The sequence below is a fragment of the Paroedura picta genome, chromosome 5 (assembly GCF_049243985.1).
Source record: "Paroedura picta isolate Pp20150507F chromosome 5, Ppicta_v3.0, whole genome shotgun sequence".
In the NCBI taxonomy this organism is placed as follows: Eukaryota; Metazoa; Chordata; class Lepidosauria; order Squamata; family Gekkonidae; genus Paroedura; species Paroedura picta.
In genome coordinates this window covers 49,588,012-49,612,246 of record NC_135373.1, presented here as the reverse complement: position 1 = coordinate 49,612,246, position 24,235 = coordinate 49,588,012, and the positions used below count along the sequence as shown (strand labels likewise).

The following is a 24,235-nucleotide window of genomic DNA, read 5'->3' as shown; positions in this document are numbered from 1 at the left end:
TGAGGGGGGCAAGCCATGACCCATGCCCAGGCATTTTCCCCGACTGAGAAGATAAGACATGCTCAGAAGGCATGTTCCTCTTGATCAGAACTGGAGGGAGGGGGCCACCACCATCCTGCCCTACAAATCGCTGGGCTGGTGACACCAACTTCGGACGAAGAGGACCATACAAATCTCGCAAAGGAGATTTTACTACGCCTCAGATGTAGACAGGTGCTTCGACAGTCACGCCTAACCGCTCTGAAACCGATCCGGCGCAGCAAGAACCGCGGGCACCGTCAGCAACTCTACAGCAAGCTCTAATCTTAAAGGTTACCAGGCGCTGACTGCGAACCAGACTCCTCCAGCCAGCCGGGTCTACCCGGCAGGGCTGTTGGGGGGCGGGATGGTTCCCCGACCCACGAGGCAGCTCCAAGAGGGAGAAGGGAGAGTTCCCTCCCTCTGTGTCTCGCTCGCAGCCCGCCCGGGAGCCTCGAAGGGCGCCCAGGCAGGCTGTGGCAAAAGCAGCGTCCACAACGCCTCTCCCTCGACCCATCTCCGAGGACAAGGGAACTAATGGCCGCTGCCGCCACCCCCCGCCCCCCGCCCTCGGTGGGCTTGCCCCCCCCCTTCTCACGCCTGCGCGTGCCCGCGTGCTGCCCCCACTCACCACCCCAAGCGCCGCGCTGACGAGTCGGTCCAGCAGAGCCACACCCAGAGGCAGCCGGCCGGCCGGTCCCGCCCTCTCCTGTCCTCCCCTGCTGGGCTTCGCCCGTCCCCGGCCCGTTCGGTCGGCCTCAGGCCGCGCTCCCCGAGTCCCTCTTCTCCAGTCTGCAGCCCCGCTCACGCCTGTCCCGCCCCTCCGCCGCTCTGATTGCGCCCGCCGCGACTCCAGGGGCGATGATTGGGCCGCACCTGCCCCGCCGCTCTGATTGATCGAGAGCATCTCGGCCGCCAGCCCCGCCCCCATCCTCGAAGCCCACTTACTCGCCGGCGGGGCGGGAGCGGCCCTCGTCACAGCGCCCGGAAGCCGCCGGTGAGGGCCGCTCGGGCTTCCTGTGCGGGGAGCGGACCAGTCAACCGGCCCGGCTTATTCCGCGGCGTGACGGAGAGGCGGAGGCCGGACCGCGTTAGGCGGCGGCTGCGCGCTGCGTCTTCGGCCCGGCGGTGCCACAGTCGGGCCGCCGCTGGGCTTCCTTGGCGCTTCCGTCCTTCCGACGTCGAGTTCGGGGGCGACTGTTACACTTCAGCCGCGATTTGGAGCCGGGCTGCTTCGCGTCCACAGCAGCTCCGCGGTTGAAGCTTCCCGTGGCGGCTGGGCTGGGACCTTTTCAGGCCCTTCTCCTCCCAGAATGTCTTCCGTTTTTTCTGCTGGGCTGCGCTTCTTAGGAAAAGCAACAACAAGATCGTTGTTTTATAGTTCTGTTGCAAAAACAAAATGATAACGGAATGACAGTATTGCCCGTTGAAAACCGTGGGAGAGGCTTGCAAGCTGCAGGGATGGCAGTTGACTTGCATGGGCTCCATTGAAATACATGACACAAAAAGTTTGCAATGAAAATGCAAGTGGGTTTTGAATGGATATCTTTGGGCCTAGATAGGCCTGGGATGACAGCCTACAGAATGGAATGACAGTCCCTAGGAATAGAAACCGTGCTCTCGGTCTGGATTGACAACCCCTCCCCCAGTCGAAGGGCAGACTTTGGGAGTACAGAAATGTTGTGGGACTGGAAGGAAAGGTCACAGAATGGAATGAGGGCCCCTGGGAGTAACAGAAGTGTTCTGGAACTAGAATGACAGCCCTGGGAATAGCAGAGTAGTTCTGGGGCTGGAATGATGCCCCCCACCCCTCCCCTCCCCAGTGACAACCCTTAGGAGTAACAGAAATATTCTGGGACTGGGATGGCAAAGAAAAGCACCAGTCAGTAATAGTTTTGTTCTAATTACTCTTTTCCTGAGTCGAAAACTTAACCCATCCAATGTTAAACTAAGGAAGGCAGAATAACCTTTTAGAGCTCTTATTCAGCCTTTCTTTGTATCTCTACATTTCCTTCCATCTTACCTTACCATGTGTTCTACTGTTATGTCCTCTGTGTGTATTTGTGTGCATACAAGATAGTGTATAGCCTACAGACCATACCTTGTATACCATCTTTATGTTGTAGAAAATCAGCATCTTAAAAGTTTCCTGTTATCCCCCCATGCGCACACACTCAAAAAAGGGTTTTAAGCCTCTTACAGAAAAAGCTTTTGGGGTAAAAAATGAGCAAGGAAAAAGCATTCTGTTCCCTGCCCTGATATATTCTAATACAGAGCATCATTAGCTCAGCTTTGGTCCAATCAGCTTCTTGTACTTGCAGATCCCAATTCCTCCAGTAAAGATTTCTCCTCTCTTCTTTGGTGCTCTGATGATGTGTCATTATTTTGGCTTTCTTTTCCCTACCTGTCCTTTGGTTCCTTTTGAGCTTCTCACCAATGTTTTGTTAAAGGGCTTCTCCAGACACTCAAAAGACCCCTCTTTTATTTCTACTTTCTCTACTGATATTATGAATTCTGACTGAAAAGTCCATTTCTTCCCACCATTTGTTCAGCTGTTTCTTCTGACTGCCTTCCTGAAAAATATGACTCTGGGGAGGGTCTCACATTTTCTGCAGTGAAAACTGAAGCAAAGCATTCATTTTCTCTTCAATTCCCCAATTTGCTTTTGCAATCATTACATCCATTCATCATGCAAAGGCCCAATTGCCTCCCTGGCTGGTTTCCTGCTTCTGTGATATACATTTAAAGAAAGACATGTTTGCCTTAATATTTTTAGTGTTATGCTCCTCATAGTCTCCTTTTGCCCACCTTAATGATCCACTTGCTTTGATTTTGACAAATACTGTTCTCCTTTTCAATCACATAATTTAAGCAAGATTTCCACTTTTTCAAAGCTTTGTATAGCTACCTCGAATTTATTCCTTAACCATACCAGCACCCCCTATATTTGCTAGCACTTAATGGGGATACTTTTACCTTTACCTTTTAATCTTCCATGTATTTTCCATATGAGCTTCCATTCTTGTGGATTTTTAAAATGTCCAGGCATCTTAAAAATATCTGATCCCTTTCACCCTTTCAGCGTTCAATTAATTCTGTCTTTTTTTTTTTAAGAAGTTGCCTCTGCTTAAATCAAGTCTGGTTCTATTGGACTCTTGGTACAGTCTTTCATTCACGTAAATGCTGAACTTCATAATGCTGTGATCAATGGAGGAGACATGATCACTGTCCTCAGATATCTGATGAGCTGTCACATTGAAATGCAGCATCTTTTGTATATATTAGAGAGGCACAGAGGATCAGACAATAAGGTTCTTCTTGTTGAGCTTCCTGCCACTAGGGAGGCCACCTTGCAGACAAGGAACTTCATGTCCAGTGCTCTAACATGGGGCAAACCAGGGAGGCAGGCTCAATGGGTGGTGGGAGGCACCCTGCCAATTGGATTATCTGAGCTCTTCCGAAAATTTTCTTGCAATTCCTGCTCTGGCTGGAAACCAGCTGAACTAGTACTGGAGACACCCCATTAACAGCTTGGCAAAGTAGACCACAGCAATAGAGCCCTATCAGTGGCTGGATAATCCAGGCTATCAGTCTGCAGAGATGCTTCCAGAAATGTAGTCCAGGGTTGTTCTGTAAATTGGGTTGTCCTCAGTAAGGTTGCAAACTTCTCTCCAAAGATGGCCACAGAACATAAGGGTTATTGGTACATGATGGAGAAAGGAAAGACAAGATGGCACTGCAAGAAGCCAAGGGAAGGTAGTTCTCTTGATGACAACGATGAGCTGATGCCACTGCCATACACTTGGTGAATACCCTGGATGTGGTGGAGGGCAAAAGGCAGCACTTCATAGTGCTAGTGATTATCTTCCACAGCTAAATAACAGAAGTTATGGTGTTGCAGCTGAACTAGAAGTATGTGTCTGAGGTCAGTAGAAGCAAACCAAGCTCCTGGTGTCAGGAGGGAAAGGATGAATGCTAGAGCCACTATCCAGAATTTCTTGCCAATGATTTAGTCATTAATCTCTCTCAAGTTGGTAAGGCAAATAACGTCCATTCCTCCTGGAAAAGATGAAGTTTGCTGATTCCTTAGCTAGCCTCCAAAGAGAGTGTGGTTCGGTGGCTGATAAGCCAAAAGAAACTTCCTCACCCTTGTGTTGCTAGCAACCAATGATAAGTGAGTTAGCGACACAACAAAAGATTTTCCAACTGTGAGGAGGGCGAGATTCCTCTGACGGGAAACAGCAACAGCAATGAAGTCAGCCTTTGAGAAGACAGACTAGAGTTTAATAATTGTCTGCAGGCCCAATATTCTCTGTAATAACTAACTACAGCTAAAATACTGCATGGTTTTGTATTTCATCTGTTCAGTGTCTTTAGCATAAGCCACCTTTCAAGAAACAGCTGAAACTGTACTGGCAGAAATTATTTCTACCACTTGTCACTGTATAGCAAATTGATAGAAAAGAGGTTTGGTTTTATTATTATACAACTTAGAAGATCAATCTTGGGTATATGTATATGACTCCTTCCAATTTCCAATAGAAATTTTTCCCTTGCAAATTATCAACAAGTGCAAAAAAAATGACAGCATATCATTTTAAAAACCTGTTTGAAGGCTTATGATTTTGGGACCTTTTACAATTAGAACATTTGTTTTGTTTTTAAAATATTAAAATTCTACTAAGAGTCTAGTTAAGGGCTTTTCAATTTTTTAAAATGGTTTCAGAATGTGTATTTTTGTGAATACAGTGCGAAAAATAAGTTATTTAAGAAATCAGCATATCTTTAAAATAGCTGTTTTTTAAAAAGTTTAATCTGACTCAGTATGAATTAATGACACTGTTTAATACTACATGCATAATAACAATCTGACAGTAGAACTGTAACAAATTTATCAGTAAAAGTATATGCCACTAAGTCAATTTTGTTCAGACTTCCACCTTATATCACCAGAGTACAGGAAACATCTTTGTTTCAGTAATGTTCTCTTTTGCTGAATGCTCTGGAAGGGAAAGGTAAGAGTGTCACCCAAAATAATTTCAAAAGAGCTTTCGACCAAAACCACAGCCCTTAATTTCAGGAAGTCTCAGCCTCTAGTTCATTTTGTAGTTACTTCCATGTAATGGGACCTGATTTTCCAGAGTCTCTGGCACGGGTTCCTTTGAGTCCAACGGACTGACCAGAGCGACTTCTAAAATCACGATCTAGCCCTTCACTTTGGGCCATCTCTTCATCGTATCTAAGAAGAGAAAAACATGATTAGCATCTAGCCAGGTTATACAGTCCAGTACCTTTATAGGCATAAATTATAAGTATAAAGAAAGAAAACAATGATTTCAGTATTACAAACAGAAAAGTACTCCATCACAGGATTTTTCCTTATGTCCTCGAATCCTCATAGCAATTAGGAGATACATTGGTACTAAACTAGTACAAGGGTGGTAGTACCACAGAAACTCATTTTCCTCTAGTAAAACAATAATGGAAGACTCTAAAGCAAATTATATTTCTCAAGGTTTAGTAGAGTTGTTCTTATTAAACAACACATACTTCCTGAAATTAATTTTCATTTCCAAACTATCCCTATTCTTATACATTATTCAATTTTTAAACAAGGCAATGAATAATTAATACCTTTAATTGGCATGTAATAAAGACATTTCTTTATAGAACCAAGGAAAGAGAAAGGTTCAATGGCTCACTTGTAATGAATCATTCCAAGGTAGAAACTTAGTGTGCATTTATTCTGAAACATGTGTACTGTTAAATCTGTACACAATACCAAATATTCCAGCCTCGGGACACCCCCTTCTCTAGATACTTCATATAATACTTATATTAGTAATCCTTTATGCTTGCAGTACACAACAAACTGTTGTAAATGGGCTAAAACATAACACACTTTCAGCTAAACAAGGTGGTCAAAATATACATTGGTATAAATATCAACAGAGCCACCATTTCATTCAGAATTCTATTTCTATGCTATAAGTTCCAAAGGACCAAAATTATTCTGAATTAAAACTGATCCTAGCGGGGAGTAGGGGTAGGTTTGGGATCCTCATTGTTATTGTTATTTTATTTATATCCCGCCTCCCCCCAAAGTCACATAAAAAATCATTACAAACCAATAAAAACCAATACAATAAAAATCCTATCAACCAAGAAATAGCAACAAAAACACATCCTACTCTAAACCCAACATCAACATTCCCATCTAAAAGGGAGGTGGAAGGGAGCTGGTGAGGCTACCGCCATTTTGTGTGTGGGGGGGGCTGATCTTTCTTTCTGCCTGGCCTCAACAATAAGCTTGGTGGAAGAGCTCCGTCTTGCAGGCCCTGGGGAATGTTGGAAGTTTCTGCAGGGCCCGCAGCTCTTCTGGGAGCTCATTCCACCAGGTCAGGACCAGGACCAAAAAGGCCCTGGCCCTGGTCGAGGCCAGGAGAGCTTCCTTGGGGACGGGGATGACCAATAGGTTAGCCCCCGCAGAGCGTAAAGCCCTGCAGGGGCCATAGGATGACAGGCGGTCCCTTATATACGCTGGGCCCAGACCACTGATGGCCTTGAAGGTCAAAACCAAAACCTTGAACCTGATCCGGAATATAACTGGCAACCAATGCAGCTGCCTCAGCACTGGCTGGATATGGGCCCTCCAAGATGTACCTGTGAGAACCCTAACAGCTGCATTTTGGACCATTTGTAGTTTCCGGATAACATTTACCATTAATTTTCAAATGTGGTAGCTCAAAAATAGTTTGTACAAAGTGGGTAAAATATCTGAGAAAACAAGACTCACTGAAAAAGACAATATACTAGGAAAAGATAAAGGCAGTATCAAAAGAGGAAGACTCAACATGAGATGAATTGACTCAATTCAAAAAGTCACTTCCTTTAGTTTGTAAGACCTGAGCAAGGCTATTAAAATAGGATGTTCTGGAGGTCTTTACTTCATAGGGTCACGAAAAGCAACTTGATGGCACATATACATAAATGAGAAAGACTGAAAGGCCTCTGTCACTGGAGCAATGAAATTTGGGGGTACACATGTAAGACGATAATGTGCTGGTACCTCCCTCCATAAATATGCAGCTGAATGTTTAGAAACTCATTCAATACTTTTGGGAGTTGGTATTAAATTGGCACAATAGTGCATGCATGGAGGACCTGTTTGTCCATAAAACATTTCTTGCTTTTTGCATGGACTAAACCCAGCAAAATTATTGCCCTTCACTAGGTACATACACTTAAAAAAAAGTTTGAGTCTGATGGCACCTTTAAGTCTGACGAAGCTTTATTCCAGATATAAGCGTTTGTATACTGGCACATTTCTTCAGGTACTGGTATCTGAAGAAGTGTGTGTGCAAATGAAAGCTCATACCCAGAATAAAACCTTTTTGGTCTTAAAAGCACCACTGGACTCAAATTTTGTTCTGCTGCTTCAGGCCAACGTAGTTACCGACCAGAATCATTTTTAAAAATAGTATAAATAAAAGTTAAAAAAAATAAAGGAACCCTGCATGTGATTTTCTGAAGCTACGTTATTTATAATATACACCTATAACAATAAAAAACATCTCAAGAGTGTTTTTCATGTGACTTTCCCACTCCAAACTGACTACCTGGCACCACTCTGGCACTTCTAGATGCATTCTGATTTTATGACTGGTCCAAAAGCAGCCTCTCAACAAGCTAACATGGTTTAAGGAAACTGCACCATTCTCTATGACTTGGCTTACTATCTGAACTAGTATTGAGCAAGAACATCAACATGATATGATCTCGGTCATAATATAACCCTAGAACATAACTTGCAGTGGTGCAAACAATTGTTTATGTATAATCTGATACTTACAAAATCTCATAATTTCCAAGGGCTTCCTTAGGAGGTGATTTATTCCATTTATAATCTGGAATTTCCCCATTGGGTACAGCAATATTAAGGGTGTCATTAATAAGATTATATTTGAGAATACGGTCATTGGCAGTACTAGAAGTAAGAGATGGGGAAGCATTGACCTACGGGGGTTGCAAAACAAACAGAAATAGAATTTGTTCTCATTTATCCTACGAATAAGCATGTAATTGTTGAAACAATTCTGAAAAGCTGCTCTTTGAAGTTACTACCTTGCATGGTTTTAAAATTTGGTCCAGTACAGCATATGCTGCTTCTTGGAAAGGCAACATTTAACATGGAAGTTATCACCAAAATAAGCAAATCATATGTATGTGTTTATAAAATAATCATTAACAAATCAACTTCATATGACTATTCCTCAAATACATAACATCAGAAGTTCCCTTTCATAACTGTTCTGAAAATGGGAATCTTCAGTGTTCAAGAAGCAGTATTTTTTCCTGTACTTCCTTTAAGAAACATTCAGACCACATAACTATTTACCTCAATAAGCCAAGGTTTAAGCTTGTCATCTATTATGATGTCATACCCATAGCATTCAAAGCAGTGCTTATCGTTGTTCATTACAGGCTGAAAGAGTTTAAAAGCACATCAGTTATCATACACAAAGTCAGAGCAGCAAGAATAAGGCTGGGATATATATACAGCCTACTGAGGACTGACTTATACACTTAAGCAATTCGCTAGGCATTTCAATTTCATTAGGCCATCCCCAAAGTTCAATTCTGGCAGTCATGCCCCCCCCTCCAAAAATGAAATTAGTGGTTTACTGAGATTCTAGAATAGGGTTCCCACCAGTACACACTATGGTACCCACTGAGCTTTTCAGGAAGCAGGCAAGACCATTAAAAGGTAGGGCTTTTTATTTGCAGACTTTATTCGAATGGTTTTCCAGGGTTGCAATAGCTGCACCCGCTGGAGGACAAATAAGCAACCAGGCTGTGATTCCATTTCCCCTCCAGCCTTTCCTTTTTAACCCTCCCCCCTTCTCTTTGTCCCTTCCTCTCTCTCAATCTTTTCTTAATTTATTTTTACTCCCATTCTGTGACTCTTCTGCAAAGCAAGGAGGGAGGTATTGTCTTTGGCTTCAGCTCTTGAGAGCTATTTTGGATTTTGTTTCATCTGCAGAAGCCATCTGTATTAGGAACTCACCACCCCATCTCAAAATTCCAAAAGTGCCTACAGGCTCAAAGAGTGGTGGGGTGGGGGAGGGCTGCTTTAGAATATGGTTACTATTGGATACTAGTAATTATATTGGTGGACCCTTGGTTACATGGAGTTTCAGAAGGTAGAAAAATATATTCAAGATAAAGAACAAAAATGTATCATAGGCAAACTTGTATATTTCTTATATGTCAACATTCATCTCCTTCTCTTTTTAATGAGCTCTGACTTTTTTAATGTGGGCCCTGAAAATAAAGAATGTTCATCATCACAACATTGATTTTTATGGCAAAGGGGAAGCCTGCCTTTTAAAAGTTACTTTTCTCTCTACTTACTGCCACTGCCTTCAATGACTGCACAATTATCCAGTGTATTTCATCAAAGAGCTTATTAGTAACTTCTTTCCCACGAATGCTTTCTAGATACAACCGCAGATTGCTCACAGTCCATTTGCCACCATGGATATGATTGTAATCGTCCTATATAGTTAAGACATCAAGTCAAAGTTCATAGACAACAGGGCACTTTTTAACATATTAAAGTAGGTCAGCCAACAGAAGGTTCACCAATTGCAAAGCAAGACTCTCAGGACTTTATTTTATTTTACAAAGTGTATACTCTTTCTGCCCTCACAATAGCCATCAAGGAAGCTCATGAATGAAAACACGCATCCTTATCCATGGTTCCTCTATATATTTGTGAAACAGCCTGGGGGGTGGGACGTGTCCGGCTGCACCCTGATTGGCCTTGCCCCTGCAGCTCCCGCCCTCCGTCCCTGGACTCTAGCCTCTTTGCTCTCAGATGCGCCTCAGTGCCTGGAGCCAGCAGCAGGTAAGGGGAGAGGGCCCTGGGCAAAGGGTCTTGGTGGAGGGCTTGCTAACGAGGGCCTCTTGCCCTGCTAGGCTGGCCCTGCTGCCGAAGGCCTCTTGGCCTGCTAGGCTGGGCCTGCTCACAAGGGCCTCCCGGCCTGCTGACTGCCTGCTAAGGAGCTCTGTCCTGGGTATGCTAATGAGCTGGCCAGCCCCCAATCACCCCACTTGATCCGGTTGTGCGCTGCAGCCCAAAGTCACCTTAAGCTGCCTGGCCAGGGGCCAGGAGAGGGGGCCCTTTCAAGGCTCGTTCTTAGGAACGGGCTTTGATGCTAGTAAATTGCATAAAAGCAAATTGCTTGCCTTTCCGGAGCTCCTGTGATCAATATATCCTGAGCAATGGCTAGAAGAGTACTACATTAGTTTCAAGAGGAAAATACAAAAGGAACTCAGCAACCAATAAGGTTATATTTGGATTACTGTCTAGCATCAGACCGGGAATAATATCCCTTTGAGAATTACTGAAAATCCAGTGATTCCTAAAAATATTTTTAGGGGGGGGGCATTCCAATATTTTATGAGATAAAGCATCATTTTTACCCTGGCCACGAGGACATAGATCATTTGAATATGGAATATCACAAAATTTCCCACACAATATTATAGAGAAGTCAGCACTAAAACAATAGCAAATGCCCTAGCATGATGAGATCTGTTGCTCCTAAACCCCACTCCCAGAACCAAACCCTTCTTAGTCATTTCATCTGGGCTCCTTCTGATAAGAGAGCTGCAGAGGCATGGGAGTACTGGGGCTGGAATCAGCATGCTCCCTTCTGCCAAAAGAGAACATGACTGCAGGAGGGGACTCAAAGCTGCATCTCTGGAACTCCCTGGCACCTGTTCATTCCAGGGCTTATTGCACTCATACCGCAGTCCTCCACATTGTTAACTGCACTGTGTTTGCTTTGTTCCCTCTCTTGGTTTGCTTTGTATAGGGGCACCAATGGGCTGACAACAAGTAGGTGGGGTCGCATTGGTGTGTGCCCTTTGGTCGTTTCCATCTGTTTGTCACAGGAACATTGTCAGCACACAACATCACAACTGGTGTACTGCAGTGGGACTTGCTATGGACTCCCAGGCAATTGCTATGCTCTTGGCACTTTAGCATGAGGCCTTTTCTTTACCTTTTCCTTCTCAGTTGAGAGAGTTCAGGATAGGCCTAGGGGCACCATACACAGTGAAAAATATTAGTATTGGATTAGTATTAGTATCTGACTAATAGGAAAGAGGTCATAATCTAGAGAACAACACTGCATTCAATAAATTCAGATCACATATTCATTCCTAATAATCTAGGTTGAGGTTATATGAAAACTTTAACTTACTCCATGCTTCTGAATAGCAACGTTTGTAAGATGCACAAACATGTTGTCCAGTTCACTCGTGCTTGGTGTATACTTTACTGTGCAGAATCGACAAAATCCAAGTTTATACCTTAAAAGATAATTAAAGGTGATATTTACCCATATTTTAAAATAGTTATAAAAAGAGATCCTTTTTATATAAAATAAATGATGATTTGTGCCTTGGATCTGTTAATCATAGAGTTAAAAAGATGGAACTGAAAATCCTTTTAATATTCTAGTCATGTCCTTGACAGAGTAGGTGCAACCCACGGCTGATCCTGACCAGTGATTCTGAATAGTATCTTTACTTCCAGGCTTGTAATAGAGAACATCACTATCTCATTGTTCTTTGTAAAGTTTTTTGTAATGCTTCTCTTTTTTCTGGTAGTGCATCAGAGAATCTATGTCAAAAAGACTTCATAAAAGACTAGCATTAACAATGGATAAGTCAGCAAAATGTCAGTGCCAGGTGGCATTCACCAGAAAATAAAGTGTAATGGCTGACTATGTAACTCTTAATCAGTGTTCTTACCAGGGAAGTGGCAAGGCTGCCAGTCAACATCACTAAGTTGTCATGAAAAATAATTAGCAGGGATATTGGCCAAGGAAACCTTTCTCTCCCATATTTCACATATCCTTCATGTCAACAAGCACATAAGACAGAGTTGACCCAACTGCCATTATACTTTGAACAATGACATTATAATTAGATTTGACCAATGATTCCTAAAAAAAAGCCTTAGCTACCACAATCAGTTTTCACTGAAGGGAAGCAGACACCACATTCTTCCCATGCCTGAACAAATAATTGTTTAACTTTTTCATAAATAGTCCAGAATCATCAGTCAAACAACAGGGTAGCCAGTATTTCAGATGATACCAAATTCTTCAAAAGCAAATACTTGCAAAGCTATCCAGATACAGAAAGTAGCCAGTAGAATACTGCCAAGTGAGAATATTTTTAACCATTGAGTTACAAGTTTTCCTCTAGGGGAAAAATAAACTTTTGGTAAATACATAAATATTTATCCTTTTTTGTTTTGTTAAACATCTAATCTGCCCTTACTGTACAAGCAACAGATTTTTCTTACTATTGTTTTTGAGTGTTACCATCAAAAATGTCAGAAGTTAATAGAATTGTGCCTCCCTCTTATCAAAAAGCCACGGAGAATACAGGCAAACACATATGTACATACACAGATGAAGTTTACTCTTCCCCCACTTATATTCCCAGGATAATATAGAGGGAACTTATCAGAAACCAAAAGAGAAATCCAACTTACATGTAACACCTCAGAGGACGGTAAGTAGATACTAATACATACAAACGCAGATCAAATTTCTTTCCACCAATCAGTAGCGGATTATTTATATACAGGGAAATCACATATGCTTCTTTGGAGGACTGAGATACAAACCTAGATAAATTATATTTTATTTTTTGGCATGTGTTAGTTGTTTTAAACTATTTTTCTCCTTTTAAAATCAGCGGTAAAAATTACGACATTCTCAAATTATAGTGCTAGTATGCAGACAAAAATGAACAAGGCTTTATTAAGACATTACAAAAAAGCACTTTCCCGTAACACAAGTATTAAAAGCAAAAATGATCAATATACATCTTACCCAAGATGTTTCATCATCATTAAAAGAACATTCTGTTCTTGTAGGTTTATGAAAATGTAAAAGTTTCAAGTTTCATAAATAGATTGCTTTTCCCTGCCCCGTCAAAAGAATAGATTCTGATTCTTTCTCCATGGTGATGGGAATGTGATGTTTTACATAAGGAAAACGTTCCTTGCAAAAGCACACAAACACACACATACACAACCTTCTAGAAACTTGTGCAATTAAGGCAGCTAGTATCATATTATAAAATGTAGGCCTTACTCCTTTATACATTACTACTAAATTATTTTAAACCTTACACAAGAAAAAGTGCCTATATAATTGTAGAGCGCAGGGAGAGAGAGAAAATTGCTCCTTTAATGGAATGGCTCTAATTCACACAAACATGCAAACTATAATATTATGTCAAAGAGGAAGGAATTATTCCTTTTCATAGAAACTTACGAAGATGTTTTGCTGTCTCTAGACCACTTTTTAATTTGTGAAAGTTTATTGATAAGGAATATCCCTTTCCCTTGAGCTTTTCCACAAGGCTTCATGATCCATGTACTAGACGGGTTTTTACGGAATTCTTCAACAAATAGATTGTAATCCGCTGGGAGCATAAAGGTGACAGGCACAAAGTCTAAAAGGACAGCATAGAATGGTCAAATACATCAGCATGTTCAAGAGTTCTCTTCCTTGACTATCCATTTCTACCTAGTTACCACAAAGGCAAGAAACATGCTCCCCATATGTCACTGCTCCAGTTCAGTGTGAGAACTGTGAGAAACAGAACTTAGTAGTTTGTTTTCCATACGCATTATACATTGTTTGGATCTCGTATATAGTTTTTTTGCAATGAAGTATTTTCTAGTTAAGTCAAGAAGGGTGTATTGGATGTTCCCACAACACAGTATTTATCTATAGCCAGCCTTTCTTGCCAAGACTCAAGGTGGACTATAAGATAAAGCAGCATAATCAGACAGCATAAGACAACCAACAAACAATACAAACAGTGTCGATAATAAATGCAGGAGAGGAGAACAATTCCAGGACTTTTGGTCCCCAATGGGGAGAAAGGTAGGATATAAATGAAGGGAATAAATATCTTAGGCAAGTTGTAATAATACAGAAAGTGGGCCGCAAGGTATAAGATAATTCAGTGAATGCAAGATGGTATCTACAATAATCATTGTGGTAGATTAGAATCTTGTTCCACAATAAAGGAACCTTCCGGGATTGTTCCATTTTATGACAGTTGTTTCTTTAAAATGCCCCTTTGAACATTACTGTTTTGCACATGCTGCAGAATGATATTAGTGTGGGAAACAGCCCAGGCAGGCCATTCCACTGATAAAGCACATTAATAGGCAGCTGATGATCTTACCCATTTGGAGGGAGGAACCTTTAGAAGGTGGACCAGAGCTGGAGAGGCAATTCTATCTTTGTCCAAGGCCACAAAGAGCTTTGTGGGTATCACAAAAACCAGATTAAAATGATCTATAAATGGACCAGGCAATATCAAGACAGAAGCCATCTTCTGAGGAACACTGAATGCATTTTCCTAGTTCATTAGGAAGCAGGTGTCAGCTACCACCCCTCACCCCACCATAAGGTTAGAACATCAGAGTTATTTTTCAGGCCTATTAATTAGCTCACCAATTCTCCACATTTCTATTCCATAGTCTATGCTGTTGGACTACATCCTTACCCTATCCCAATTCCCTTCTTCCATCCATGATACTTGTTTTCCCTTATGCAACATCTATTTGAAGCTGTGCTGCCTGTTCTGGATGGAACTTGTCAAAGCTATGAGAAATTAAAACTATGCTGCTAAGACTTCATAAGTATATCAAGAGCAGTCTTTCTTAACTTTATTACCATTGAGAAACCCCTGAAACATTTTTCAAGCTTCAAGAACCTCCAGAAGTGGTGCGATCGTCCAGAATATGGTTGGGAAGCATAACTGTGTACATGCTCACCTGCGGCCCATCCCCTTCCCACCTCCTCCAGGTCCATCAGTGGCTATTTTGAGAAGAGAGTGGGTGGGTTGGTATGACCATATGTGGTCATATCACAATAAATGTTTAACAATTTTTAAAAATATATAAGAAATTAACTTCCAACCATTCAGGAAACTCTTCCAAGGCCATGAAGAATCCCCAGGGTGTTACAAAATGCTAGTTGAGAAACCTTGCTCTGGAGAGTTGGGTTTCTAATTTTTGTGTACTTGGAAGAGCCACTGGAACTATATTCCTTTTTTTTTAAAAATTCTTTACCTTACCTCAGTAAAGCTTTATTTATTCTGGACCGAACCCAGGTTAAACTTGGCTAGGTTATCACGGGGTTACGTGTGTTCAGGGTTTCAGAGACAGGGAAATAAATCTCTCAGATCAAGGCAGATCAGCCTAGAGAGGCACTTCACTGCACCTTTCTAACTATATTACAAACAGCCTCCAAACTGAAAGGCATTTGTGAGATTTCTCAGCAAAAAAAAGCTCTGCAAAAGTCACATCTAATTGTCGAATTCTGAGAATTTAGAATGAACAAGTGCCAAAATACATTAAACAACTGAGTTGGGCATGAATTTGCCAATGTATTTGTAGCAGGGAAGTAGGATTTGTTTGGTGCTGCTACCACCAGCAACATCACAGGATTTCTAGTGAAACGGAGCACATCCTATCTGATTCAGTTTGAGTTTTCCATCAATGCTGCTATAAACATCTCCATATCATCTTCAGGTCAACCAGCTTCATAGTGAACCCACACGCTGTATTAAACTTCAAGGGCTGGAGAAGCTGAAGGAGAGCATTGTGGGGATAACTTCTAAGAGCATCTCATTCCAAGCTCCCACCACTGCCTCAACAGAACTGTCAAGTGGGATATTAATATCCCCAAGGAAGTTCCACAATGCTGTTTGATACATGCACATCTGCAGGTGAGCCATTTTAAATGAGCTCCTGTCCTGTGAAGTGTTGGTGCCTCACATACCCATACCTTTGAGGAAACAGCAGTCAGAGCACAGCACAGATTGAAACCTAAGCTGATTAATAAGCTATCTATGCCAGTTATAGTTTGTACAAGGAATTTGCTACAGTGGAAAGAATCACAGAAGATGATAACTGCCTCTTTCCCAATCATTGGTGTGGAGTTGATGAAGAACCACATAACCAGGTTGAGTTTACTCAGATGAATAAGCAATGCACCCCATTATTTTCTTGCTGCAAGGTCTTAATAATGCAGGTCAGTACAATTTTTTCTTCTTCAGTAGATCAGAGAGCAGTGCATTTAGTGCCCTATTGCCTGGGTATGGGATAAAGACTGAAAAAGCAGCATGCATGGTAACATCTCACAGTCCAATTTTCAAAACCCTTACCACAATATCTCCCAGATGCACAGAAATACTAACCTCATCGTATATCCTACCCTAGTACCCAGCAATTCCATTAGGAAGCCTATAGCACTCTCCATCCTTGGCACCTCAAAGAAGCCATACAGCAATCCAAAGCAAATAAAAAAGGAACCAAAGTTGATGTCACTGTCCAGCCTTCAGAATATCTACCTCAGTTATCTTCCCACTCCCATCTATCTGCACCAGTGTTTTATCACATATCACACTCCCATGTAGAACTGTATAGAGCCAATACAACTACAGGGGTCCTGCAATACTCAATATCCTGTCTACTGTAAGGTATGAAGTAGTGAAAAGCCAAAACAAAGGTGCATTCTTGGGTAGGGTAGTTTCTGAGTATCCTAGCAGATGATGCAGGTTATTCACCATCGAAAATATTTTATCAAAAGTATCTAGGAAAGCTATCATGGGTTTAAAAATACCTCCAGAAAACTCCCTGGTTTATATCAAGAAGCTCAAGGCAAGGAAGAAAGTACTTCTCTTTTGTTTTAACAAAAATGTTGTTATCACTTGCCTTGAGCCTGGAGATATGAGTAAGAAACAAAATTGAGAGAGAATGTAACGAACAAACAAAGAAAGAATGGTGCACATAGCACTGAGGTGTAAAATCAATTTTTCAAATAACACAACCATTTTAATGAACTATACCAACTTACCTAAATAAAGGTATTTTCCATTCTCATCTTTCTCAGCAAGAGGACTACCTTCTTTTTCTAGTTCTTTTCTATACCTCTTGATATTTTTGACCATTAAGTCCTTTCTAGTGAGCTCATAGTGGTTTGGGAAATGGTTGACAATCTGGTCATCAGAGAGACGGTAACCAGTTTCAACGCTGAAAACATTCCGAATAGTTTGCACACTCATCCTGTGAAGATAAAAACCACTGCTAGATCTTCATCATGACTTTGTTTACAATATAAACAAAAGTATATTGGGCCATTTGGGTAAACAAACAAAATCAGAGCTGTCATATTGCTCTGTGGAAACTATCATTCTTCCTAACGCCACTTCTCTCCCCCATCCAGTAATTAACTTTGAGAAAAAAATATTCAAAATGGCTGATGGCTGATGCAACTCCTTGAAGCCCAGCACCTTTAATGAACCCTTATACTTATGATACAAAGCAGGAAAGTAATAAGGTAGGATTCTCAGAATGGCTGTACAGTGCAACTCAACTGTACTACAAGCCCTGATTCCTCAGAAATCACCACTTTAGCTCAGCCCTCCTCCTTTCAAAATAGTGGTATTCAGAGGAATATGCAATCTCATAAAATGCTCTCTAAATAATTAGCATGAACTATGTGGAGCTTCTCACAGGCTTCAGTTAAATAACAATCTGGCAGAGGACCCTAAGTAACTGGGCAAAGTCTGGAAAGGGGCAATCCCCAAAAGAGCTCAAAAATAAATCAAGCATAACAGATATTTATTATACTGATGAAAAATAAATTAAATCACATCTAAGAATAGTATGATTTAGAGGATATTCATTTTAGATTTACTCTCCACACTCAGTCGAGCCTCAATTCTCAATTTTGGAAGACAGGGCTGCCGAAACCAGCAAAGCCCTAGACGACAGAGGCAGACTGTCCAAAATTCAAGCGGCTTGATACTACTGCAACTTTGGGCTTGTAAGCCTTCCTGAAAGTGTGAAGGGCAGGGATGTGGCAGGCTTTTTGGATGTATTCCTAGGGGAGCTTTTAGAGATGCCAGAGGCCTATGATTTTTAGACAAAAAGAGCTTGCCAAGCACTGGGCCACAGACCTACCCCACCCACTATGACTAAGGAAGATGACCTGTTGGAGAGAACATGTGGTAAAGGTTTTTCAAAATTGGGTGAGAACAACCAGGCCCTGTATTTCTGCACGTTTACTGACGGAATGTAAAAAGTTGTCTTGGGCATTTAACAAGCAACTGTCCAGCAAGCCTGCCCTTGGAAAATATGACACAGACTCTTCTACATTCCTTTTAGCTAACCCTGATGAAAACAACCAATCTATCAAAAAGACTGTCTTGACTGAGAAAGCTGTTGTGTGCTGTGCCATTTCACTAATAAGATATTTTGTGCTAATAGTAAATAACCTTGTGCCTCCAGCAAAAATAGACATATTTTGAGGGGCAGATTTTGTACTGTGTGTTTAAAATTATCCTGTTGAAATTGCATCTTGTATTGGATATGCAGTCTACCTAGAACTATGTTATATGAATACAGAGATGAAGTACTTATACCTGCACAGTAACAAATGTATTACAGCCTATGGCTTGAGCTGGCCTCTGTGCTGATATGACACAGATTCACCCGCAGTCTAAAATTTGTTGTACAATTGTTCAAGATTAGTGAATCTTTGACCTCATCACTCTCCACAAAGTTAATGCACATGATCAGATCAGGATATATTTAACCTGAAACAACTGCTACCAACAAAAGTGAAAGGCCTTGTAGCAAAGATGCTAAATTCTTAATCCAAGCAGTGCTAGATAACTCCAATGGTTAGAAAGAGAAGGAACTATCACCTATTTTCCAAACATTAGCTAACATAGTGGATCAATTAAACAAGAAATCAGGATTTGCAATTCGTCATCCAATATTATTCCAGACTCCCCTCACAGCATACATTATATATATATACATAGTACTACTGTGCAGACTACTGTCTGTCAACAAATTCTTTAATAATTTACAGGCCTCAGAATTCCACTCACAGAAAAATATTAAACAGACAAAATTTGAGGCAATTTCTTAATTCTCATAAAGAGCAGGAAATTGCTGCAGCTGCATTTTATAAATTCTCGTCTCCAGAAAATAGTAATAAAATCCATTGTGGACTATGGTATCTCTCTCAACAGCAGAAATAGTTAGGCACAGCCCGTTTGCTGTAATGGTACTACTAACAGGGACTTGAGAAGAAAGAAACCAGCAGCTCACCAGTAGAAGTTCCAGTCGTCATTTTCTGACACTTGGATCCAACCTCTCTTTTCAAAGTTGTTTATTAACACTGATTTCTCTATGTCAGTCACCCATTTTACTTTTCCTGCCATTGTCCTAAAAGAAACAAACTAGTTACAACCCAGACCATAAAATTCTTCATTTGTATTCCCCAAGATAATTTCAGCATTTTCAGTTTGACTCACATAAACTGTATCATTAAGCCATGACATGAAATATGTTAGGAATTAAAAATCTATATCTAAAGCCCAGCTTATTAAATTATCCTCATGCAAGCGGGTGAGGTTTCCAAATTGTTTTCTTTTAAAGCATAATCCATGCTCAAAATCAAATGAACCAGATGATACTACATCTGTTGTTTCTTACCACAGCCGTTCAACTGAACACACCTCTTCCCAAATGACTAGTGAACCAAAGCAACAAACAGATATGTGACATTTCTCTCTCTTTTTCTCAGACAGAGACAGAATAGCCTAAATACACATCTATAGATTCTGGCACATGTTGTCTTTGGAAGAAAAATGAACTTCTTCACATGATTATTGTTAAATACAATATGATAAAAGGAGCAGAGGAAAATAAGAGAATAGGTTTAACTCAAAGAAGGCCTCATATTAGTTTCCCATTACAGAAAAAAATCTGAAAATACTGACCCTCTGCATGCTTATTCAAATGCAAGTATCTCTTCACTCCGTATGGCATTTAGCTTATGGCAATCCCCTTCTTTCTCCCATTTTGAGGTTCCTTGATTTGCCCACTGTCTGGAGCCACATGCTGCCAACAGCGTGAGCCATGATGCTGCTGCTGTTGTCCTGCAAGTTGAAAGGTCTGCACCCCCTCAGCAGGTCTTGTAACTGTGCAAGAGGTACTCTCCTGGCTCTGAGCATGTTGTAGGCATCCAGTTCCTTGGCATCATCAGAAGAGTCGGGAGTAGAGTAAATACAAGGCTCAATTACTCACTGCGTCTTCATTCACCTTCACAGTAAGGAGCACTAAGACCAGAGCTTGGGAACAAAACACTGAACTTACCTGCAGGTTTCTTCTCTTCAGTGGGGCAATATCATCCACAGTGGTTAGGTCATACCTCCTCTCACTTCCATAGAATATATTGTCCCTCTAACTCCTGTTTGATGGATGGGGCCTTGAGCACCTGCAGTTTGAGTGGAAGATATCCAAGTAGGCCTTCAGTTCTAGGCCCACTCTGATGACAGCTGTCTCAAAAAGGCAGGAAAACATGGTGCACCTGTCACACTGGTTGCCTCCATCACCTGCTGGGTTTGTAGGGGCCTGGATTAAAGGGAAACTGCCCAGTGCATAGAAGCACTGTTTTCAGGGGCAATAGGAAGGGAGCCAAAGCCCCAGACCCTCCCAATTTCCCGGCAGACGCCAAAGGGTCCCTTGCTTATCTTATCCAAAGCCTCTGAGCTTGTCTTTGTGCCAGTCTCTCTTCTTCATAAGTCCAGTGTCTTGGACCTTCCTTTGAAAAAATCTTCTCCATATCACCAAACTGAGCAGCTTTGATTTCTTTGTTAAAGGTAAGTGGAACTAGGCTCTAATGCCCTGTTTGGAGAAGCAGGAATATGCACACCAGAAGAGATTCTCACTCTGCTTAGGAGGCATTCAAAAATTTGCAGTGAGAGGCATTGTGACAACCATTGTAGATGACTTCCCCCACTGAAGGAGAAGAGGGTCTTAACTCCTCACCAACTGAAAATAATATATTCACAACCTGCATATTCACAATATTCCAGAAATATCCCTGAAAAGAAATAGGTGCAAAATTGAAGCTGTGGCAAATGAGAACAATTTTGACTGAAAAATGCCTTGCAAACCTGTCACTTTGGGTCTGAATCCTCAGGGGTCCAAGACATAAATTTTGCTCACAACCCAGAAAAGCTCTGCTGGATAGATAAGCAGGACACCAACAGAATCTATATTCTGTCACAGTTTAATGCTGTGAGGTATTTCTTAGACTTTCATGCTGTACATTTTGAGTGAGCAAAACCTGGTCTTAAAAAGTATTTCATTCATTTCAAAGAAAAACATTTCATGAGAATTTGTTTGGCAAATTCCTAAATTTTCCATCCGAAAAATGGAAAAGTCCTCAGCAACGCACCCAAATATTTCCAGTTTTTTCTCTGAGCCTTCACATCTCTAGTTTTATTAGTATTTTAACAGTGCAAACCTGAGCCTTGCTCCTCCTTCCTTGCTCTCCCCATCTTCCCAGTGGAGAGCTAATATGGCCAGCCAGATCATGAAGAACTTTTAGTGCCTTTCTGTTGGACCCTATCTTTGCAATTCTCCCTGCCCAGCTTCATGTGATTGATGGTGACATCAAGGCTGATGAAGAATGCCTAATGCCCTATGCTGGGCATGTTTGTTTAACTATTTTTCAATTTTCAACAGTAGTTGCAGGCTTGTCCTGACTTGGGTAGCCTAAAATAGTGTAATTTCATCACATCTCAGGTCAGCCTTGGTTAGCACTCAGATGAGAGGCCACCAAGGAATACCAGAGTCACTACACAAAGACAGGTAATGGCAAACCACTTCTGAATGTCTCTTGCCTCGAAAACCCTATTTGGTCAGTTGTGATTTGACAGCAAAAATCTAGGATAAAGTAGGGCCAACCGGGAAGGGCAGGCTATAAAAATAAAGTTGTTGTTATTAGAAGACCTGACTGTAAGCATTATACCCCCCATGTGTGTGCACCTGGCTGGCTCAGTGGTAGGTGTTGAGTGAGGGAGACATGGGTTGGAATCCAGTCGCAGCTTCATGTCTTGTCAAAGGTAAACTATATCTCCCTTCCTGAGAATCAAATCCATGCCTCTCATGGGTACTCTTCCCCAGTGATATATGAGCATGGAAGTGGGGGGGGGGGGGGATGGCATAGCTTATGCTGGAAGTACAGCTGCGTATTCCCTAGTTACTGCCACACTGTCCACAGGACTTTTACCAGGCAAATTATAATTAATGGTATAATTAGTTATATGTAATGTTTCATGTATAGTTTCTTCAGTTCCATGTAAACCACCCTGAGCCTTCGGGGAGGGTGGTATATAAATGTGAAAAATAAATAAAACTGAAATGGCTGCAGAAGGGCACTTGGACCCATACCTTTGTCACTGCTCACTGGAATAAACTGACACCAAGAAACCTGCTCATACTATTGGCCTCCTTGGGAGCTATGGATCAACAGGCTTACTTCTGGCACGCTGTGGGTAGGAGAGGCATGACATCTGGGGGCAATGGCAGCATTAGCAGACCATGATTGGCCATGCCTGTTGCTGGAAATTTGCATGTGGTCACTGGATGGTTTGGACCTTGCAGAGGGATGTTGTTCTTTTGCTTTATGGGGAATGGCCATAGGAAGCTGACTAGGTGTGGCAAAGGGCTGCCCCCTTACTAATTTCTTTATGCATAGTTATGGAATTATATTATGTTCAATCTGTTTCTGTAAAATAAAGTTCTGCCTTGTAAAACAATATATATGCTTTATATATCTCTTCAGTGATAATTCAAAAATATCGCATTGCCAGGTCAAACATTTAGTTTAGAAAATGGGGAGGAGATCCCACATTTCTAAGGACGATGGTGGTGGTTCCAGGGAGCTTTTGCTCGTGTACTTCTTAGCAACATACCTTGTTTTCACAGAATTCAGCTGTAGTGCATGTGTGACACAAACAGAGGATGGGGGGTTTAGATTACTAGTTCCAGGCTGGGTAACTTCTTGCTTTTTGGGAATAGAGCCCACCCCCCAAAGCATCCGTTTTTTTCCAAGGGACCTGCTCTCTGCAGTCTGGAGATTAACTGTAATTCTGGGGATCGCCAGGTCTCACCTGGAGGCTGGCATCCCTACCACACCAATGACCTGTTTATGGACCTGATATGAGAGGGGGGGCATAACTGGACTGTATTTATGCCAGGGGCACAGAAATCTAGGGGCATATCAGGGATCGTCATATATAGTTCCCCAAAAAACACAAAACGAAGCTTTTGCCCTCACTCAGGGGAGCCAAGTAGCCATCGTCGAGGAACGGTTCGGGGGGGGGGGGCGTGCTAGTACGAACACCCAGTATTTCTATGGGGTTTCTCAGGTACCGTTTTGCAGTGCTTCCCGGTGCATAAACCAGGGGCGAACACCCGGCCCCCCCACCCACCTACCTTGTTTGTAGTCAGAAGACTACGCGGCGGAAGGGCGATGGCAGGAGAGAGGGAGGGGGAAACGCCTACTGCGAAGCCGGTCCCGTTTCGTACAGTAGGCGTCCCTCCCGGGTGAGCGCGCACAAAAGGCAGCCAAGAGGACGCGCCAGAAGGGCAGCGAGGGAGGCAACGCCCTGCGCCAAGAACCAGCCCGCCTAAATCAAGCTTTCTCTCACAGACCCCCACGGGGGGGGGGGGGGATCAGCTGTCTCCTAGTCTGCGGGGTTTCCTCACGCCCTCCCCAGCCATTGCCCGCACCGAGATCCGGGTGCGGCAGCAACAAGGCCTCCCCCCTCTCTGTCCCGCAGGCCGGCTGCCGGTTGGCGGAGCCTTACCTGCCTCAGCCTTTCGCCCTGGCTTCAGGCGCCCCAGCGACCGCCTCGCTTAGCTTGCCTCATGGCGCTTTCCGCACAGCTCGGCTGCCCACCGGTCCTAAAAGGCCCCGCGAGAGAGCGACTTGGCGCCAGAGAGAACGGGCAGGCGCCCCTAGGCCGCCCTGGTGCCATCGGCGCCGCCTGTCTCCGCGCCCCGCACAAAGGGGCAAACGATGAGGCCGAGCGCCTCTCCTGGGCCAAGCAGCAGGCGAGACCCTCCCCACTCCTGATGTTCCATAGGCTATGTATTTTATTTTTTAAATTAAGATATACTCAGACACTGGTGAGATTTATGAGACAGGCAGCCACTCAACAGGCGCAGCTCTTTTTCATGGAAAGAGGCCGTGGAGAGGGGTGGGGGAATGTCTTAGGAAGGCTCAGA

The 24,235-nt window shown here is 42.5% G+C and overlaps 2 protein-coding genes across 13 annotated transcripts in view; both read right to left on the bottom strand.

Moving 5' to 3' along the window:
* Window positions 1-988, bottom strand: part of PACSIN2 (protein kinase C and casein kinase substrate in neurons 2) — a 57,151-nt gene extending 56,163 nt beyond the window's left edge. For 3 of the 5 annotated variants that reach the window (XM_077337826.1, XM_077337832.1, XM_077337831.1), the window contains exon 1: window positions 650-855. The gene's annotated coding sequence lies outside the window, so the exon portion shown is untranslated. Of the gene's footprint in view, window positions 1-649; window positions 856-894; window positions 937-966 lie in introns of those variants that run through there. The other 2 variants (XM_077337830.1, XM_077337829.1) reach the window with 2 other exon arrangements.
* Window positions 989-4,813: 3,825 nt separating this feature from the next.
* On the bottom strand, window positions 4,814-24,022 carry TTLL1 (TTL family tubulin polyglutamylase complex subunit L1). Of its 8 annotated transcripts, none has more exons than XM_077337835.1 (12): window positions 23,815-24,022; window positions 20,309-20,429; window positions 19,933-20,184; window positions 19,259-19,375; window positions 16,992-17,200; window positions 13,386-13,566; window positions 12,596-12,730; window positions 11,292-11,400; window positions 9,433-9,576; window positions 8,417-8,503; window positions 7,871-8,034; window positions 4,814-5,257 (listed from the first exon to the last, which is right to left on the bottom strand). In XM_077337835.1, the coding sequence occupies exons 4-12, from the start codon at window positions 19,369-19,371 to the stop codon at window positions 5,128-5,130; spliced, it is 1,272 nt and encodes a 423-aa protein (XP_077193950.1). In that variant the 5' UTR covers window positions 19,372-19,375; window positions 19,933-20,184; window positions 20,309-20,429; window positions 23,815-24,022; the 3' UTR covers window positions 4,814-5,127. The 8 variants fall into 8 exon arrangements, with proteins under 8 accessions (XP_077193950.1, XP_077193948.1, XP_077193951.1 ...); XM_077337833.1 differs by lacking the exon at window positions 23,815-24,022 and adding an exon at window positions 23,441-23,740; XM_077337836.1 differs by lacking the exon at window positions 19,933-20,184.
* Between the last annotated feature and the right edge of the window lie 213 nt (window positions 24,023-24,235).

Bases quoted from the DNA above. Each gene is read 5' to 3' on its own strand.
- TTLL1 (XM_077337835.1), bottom strand. From the start codon at position 19,371: ATGGCAGGAAAAGTAAAATGGGTGACTGACATAGAGAAATCAGTGTTA. The intron at 9,577-11,291 runs GTAAGTTAAAGT...TTAACTATATAG, and splicing joins TTGCTATTCAGAAGCATGGA to GACGATTACAATCATATCCA. The intron at 5,258-7,870 runs GTAAGTATCAGA...TTCTCTTCTTAG, and splicing joins CTTGGAAATTATGAGATTTT to ATACGATGAAGAGATGGCCC.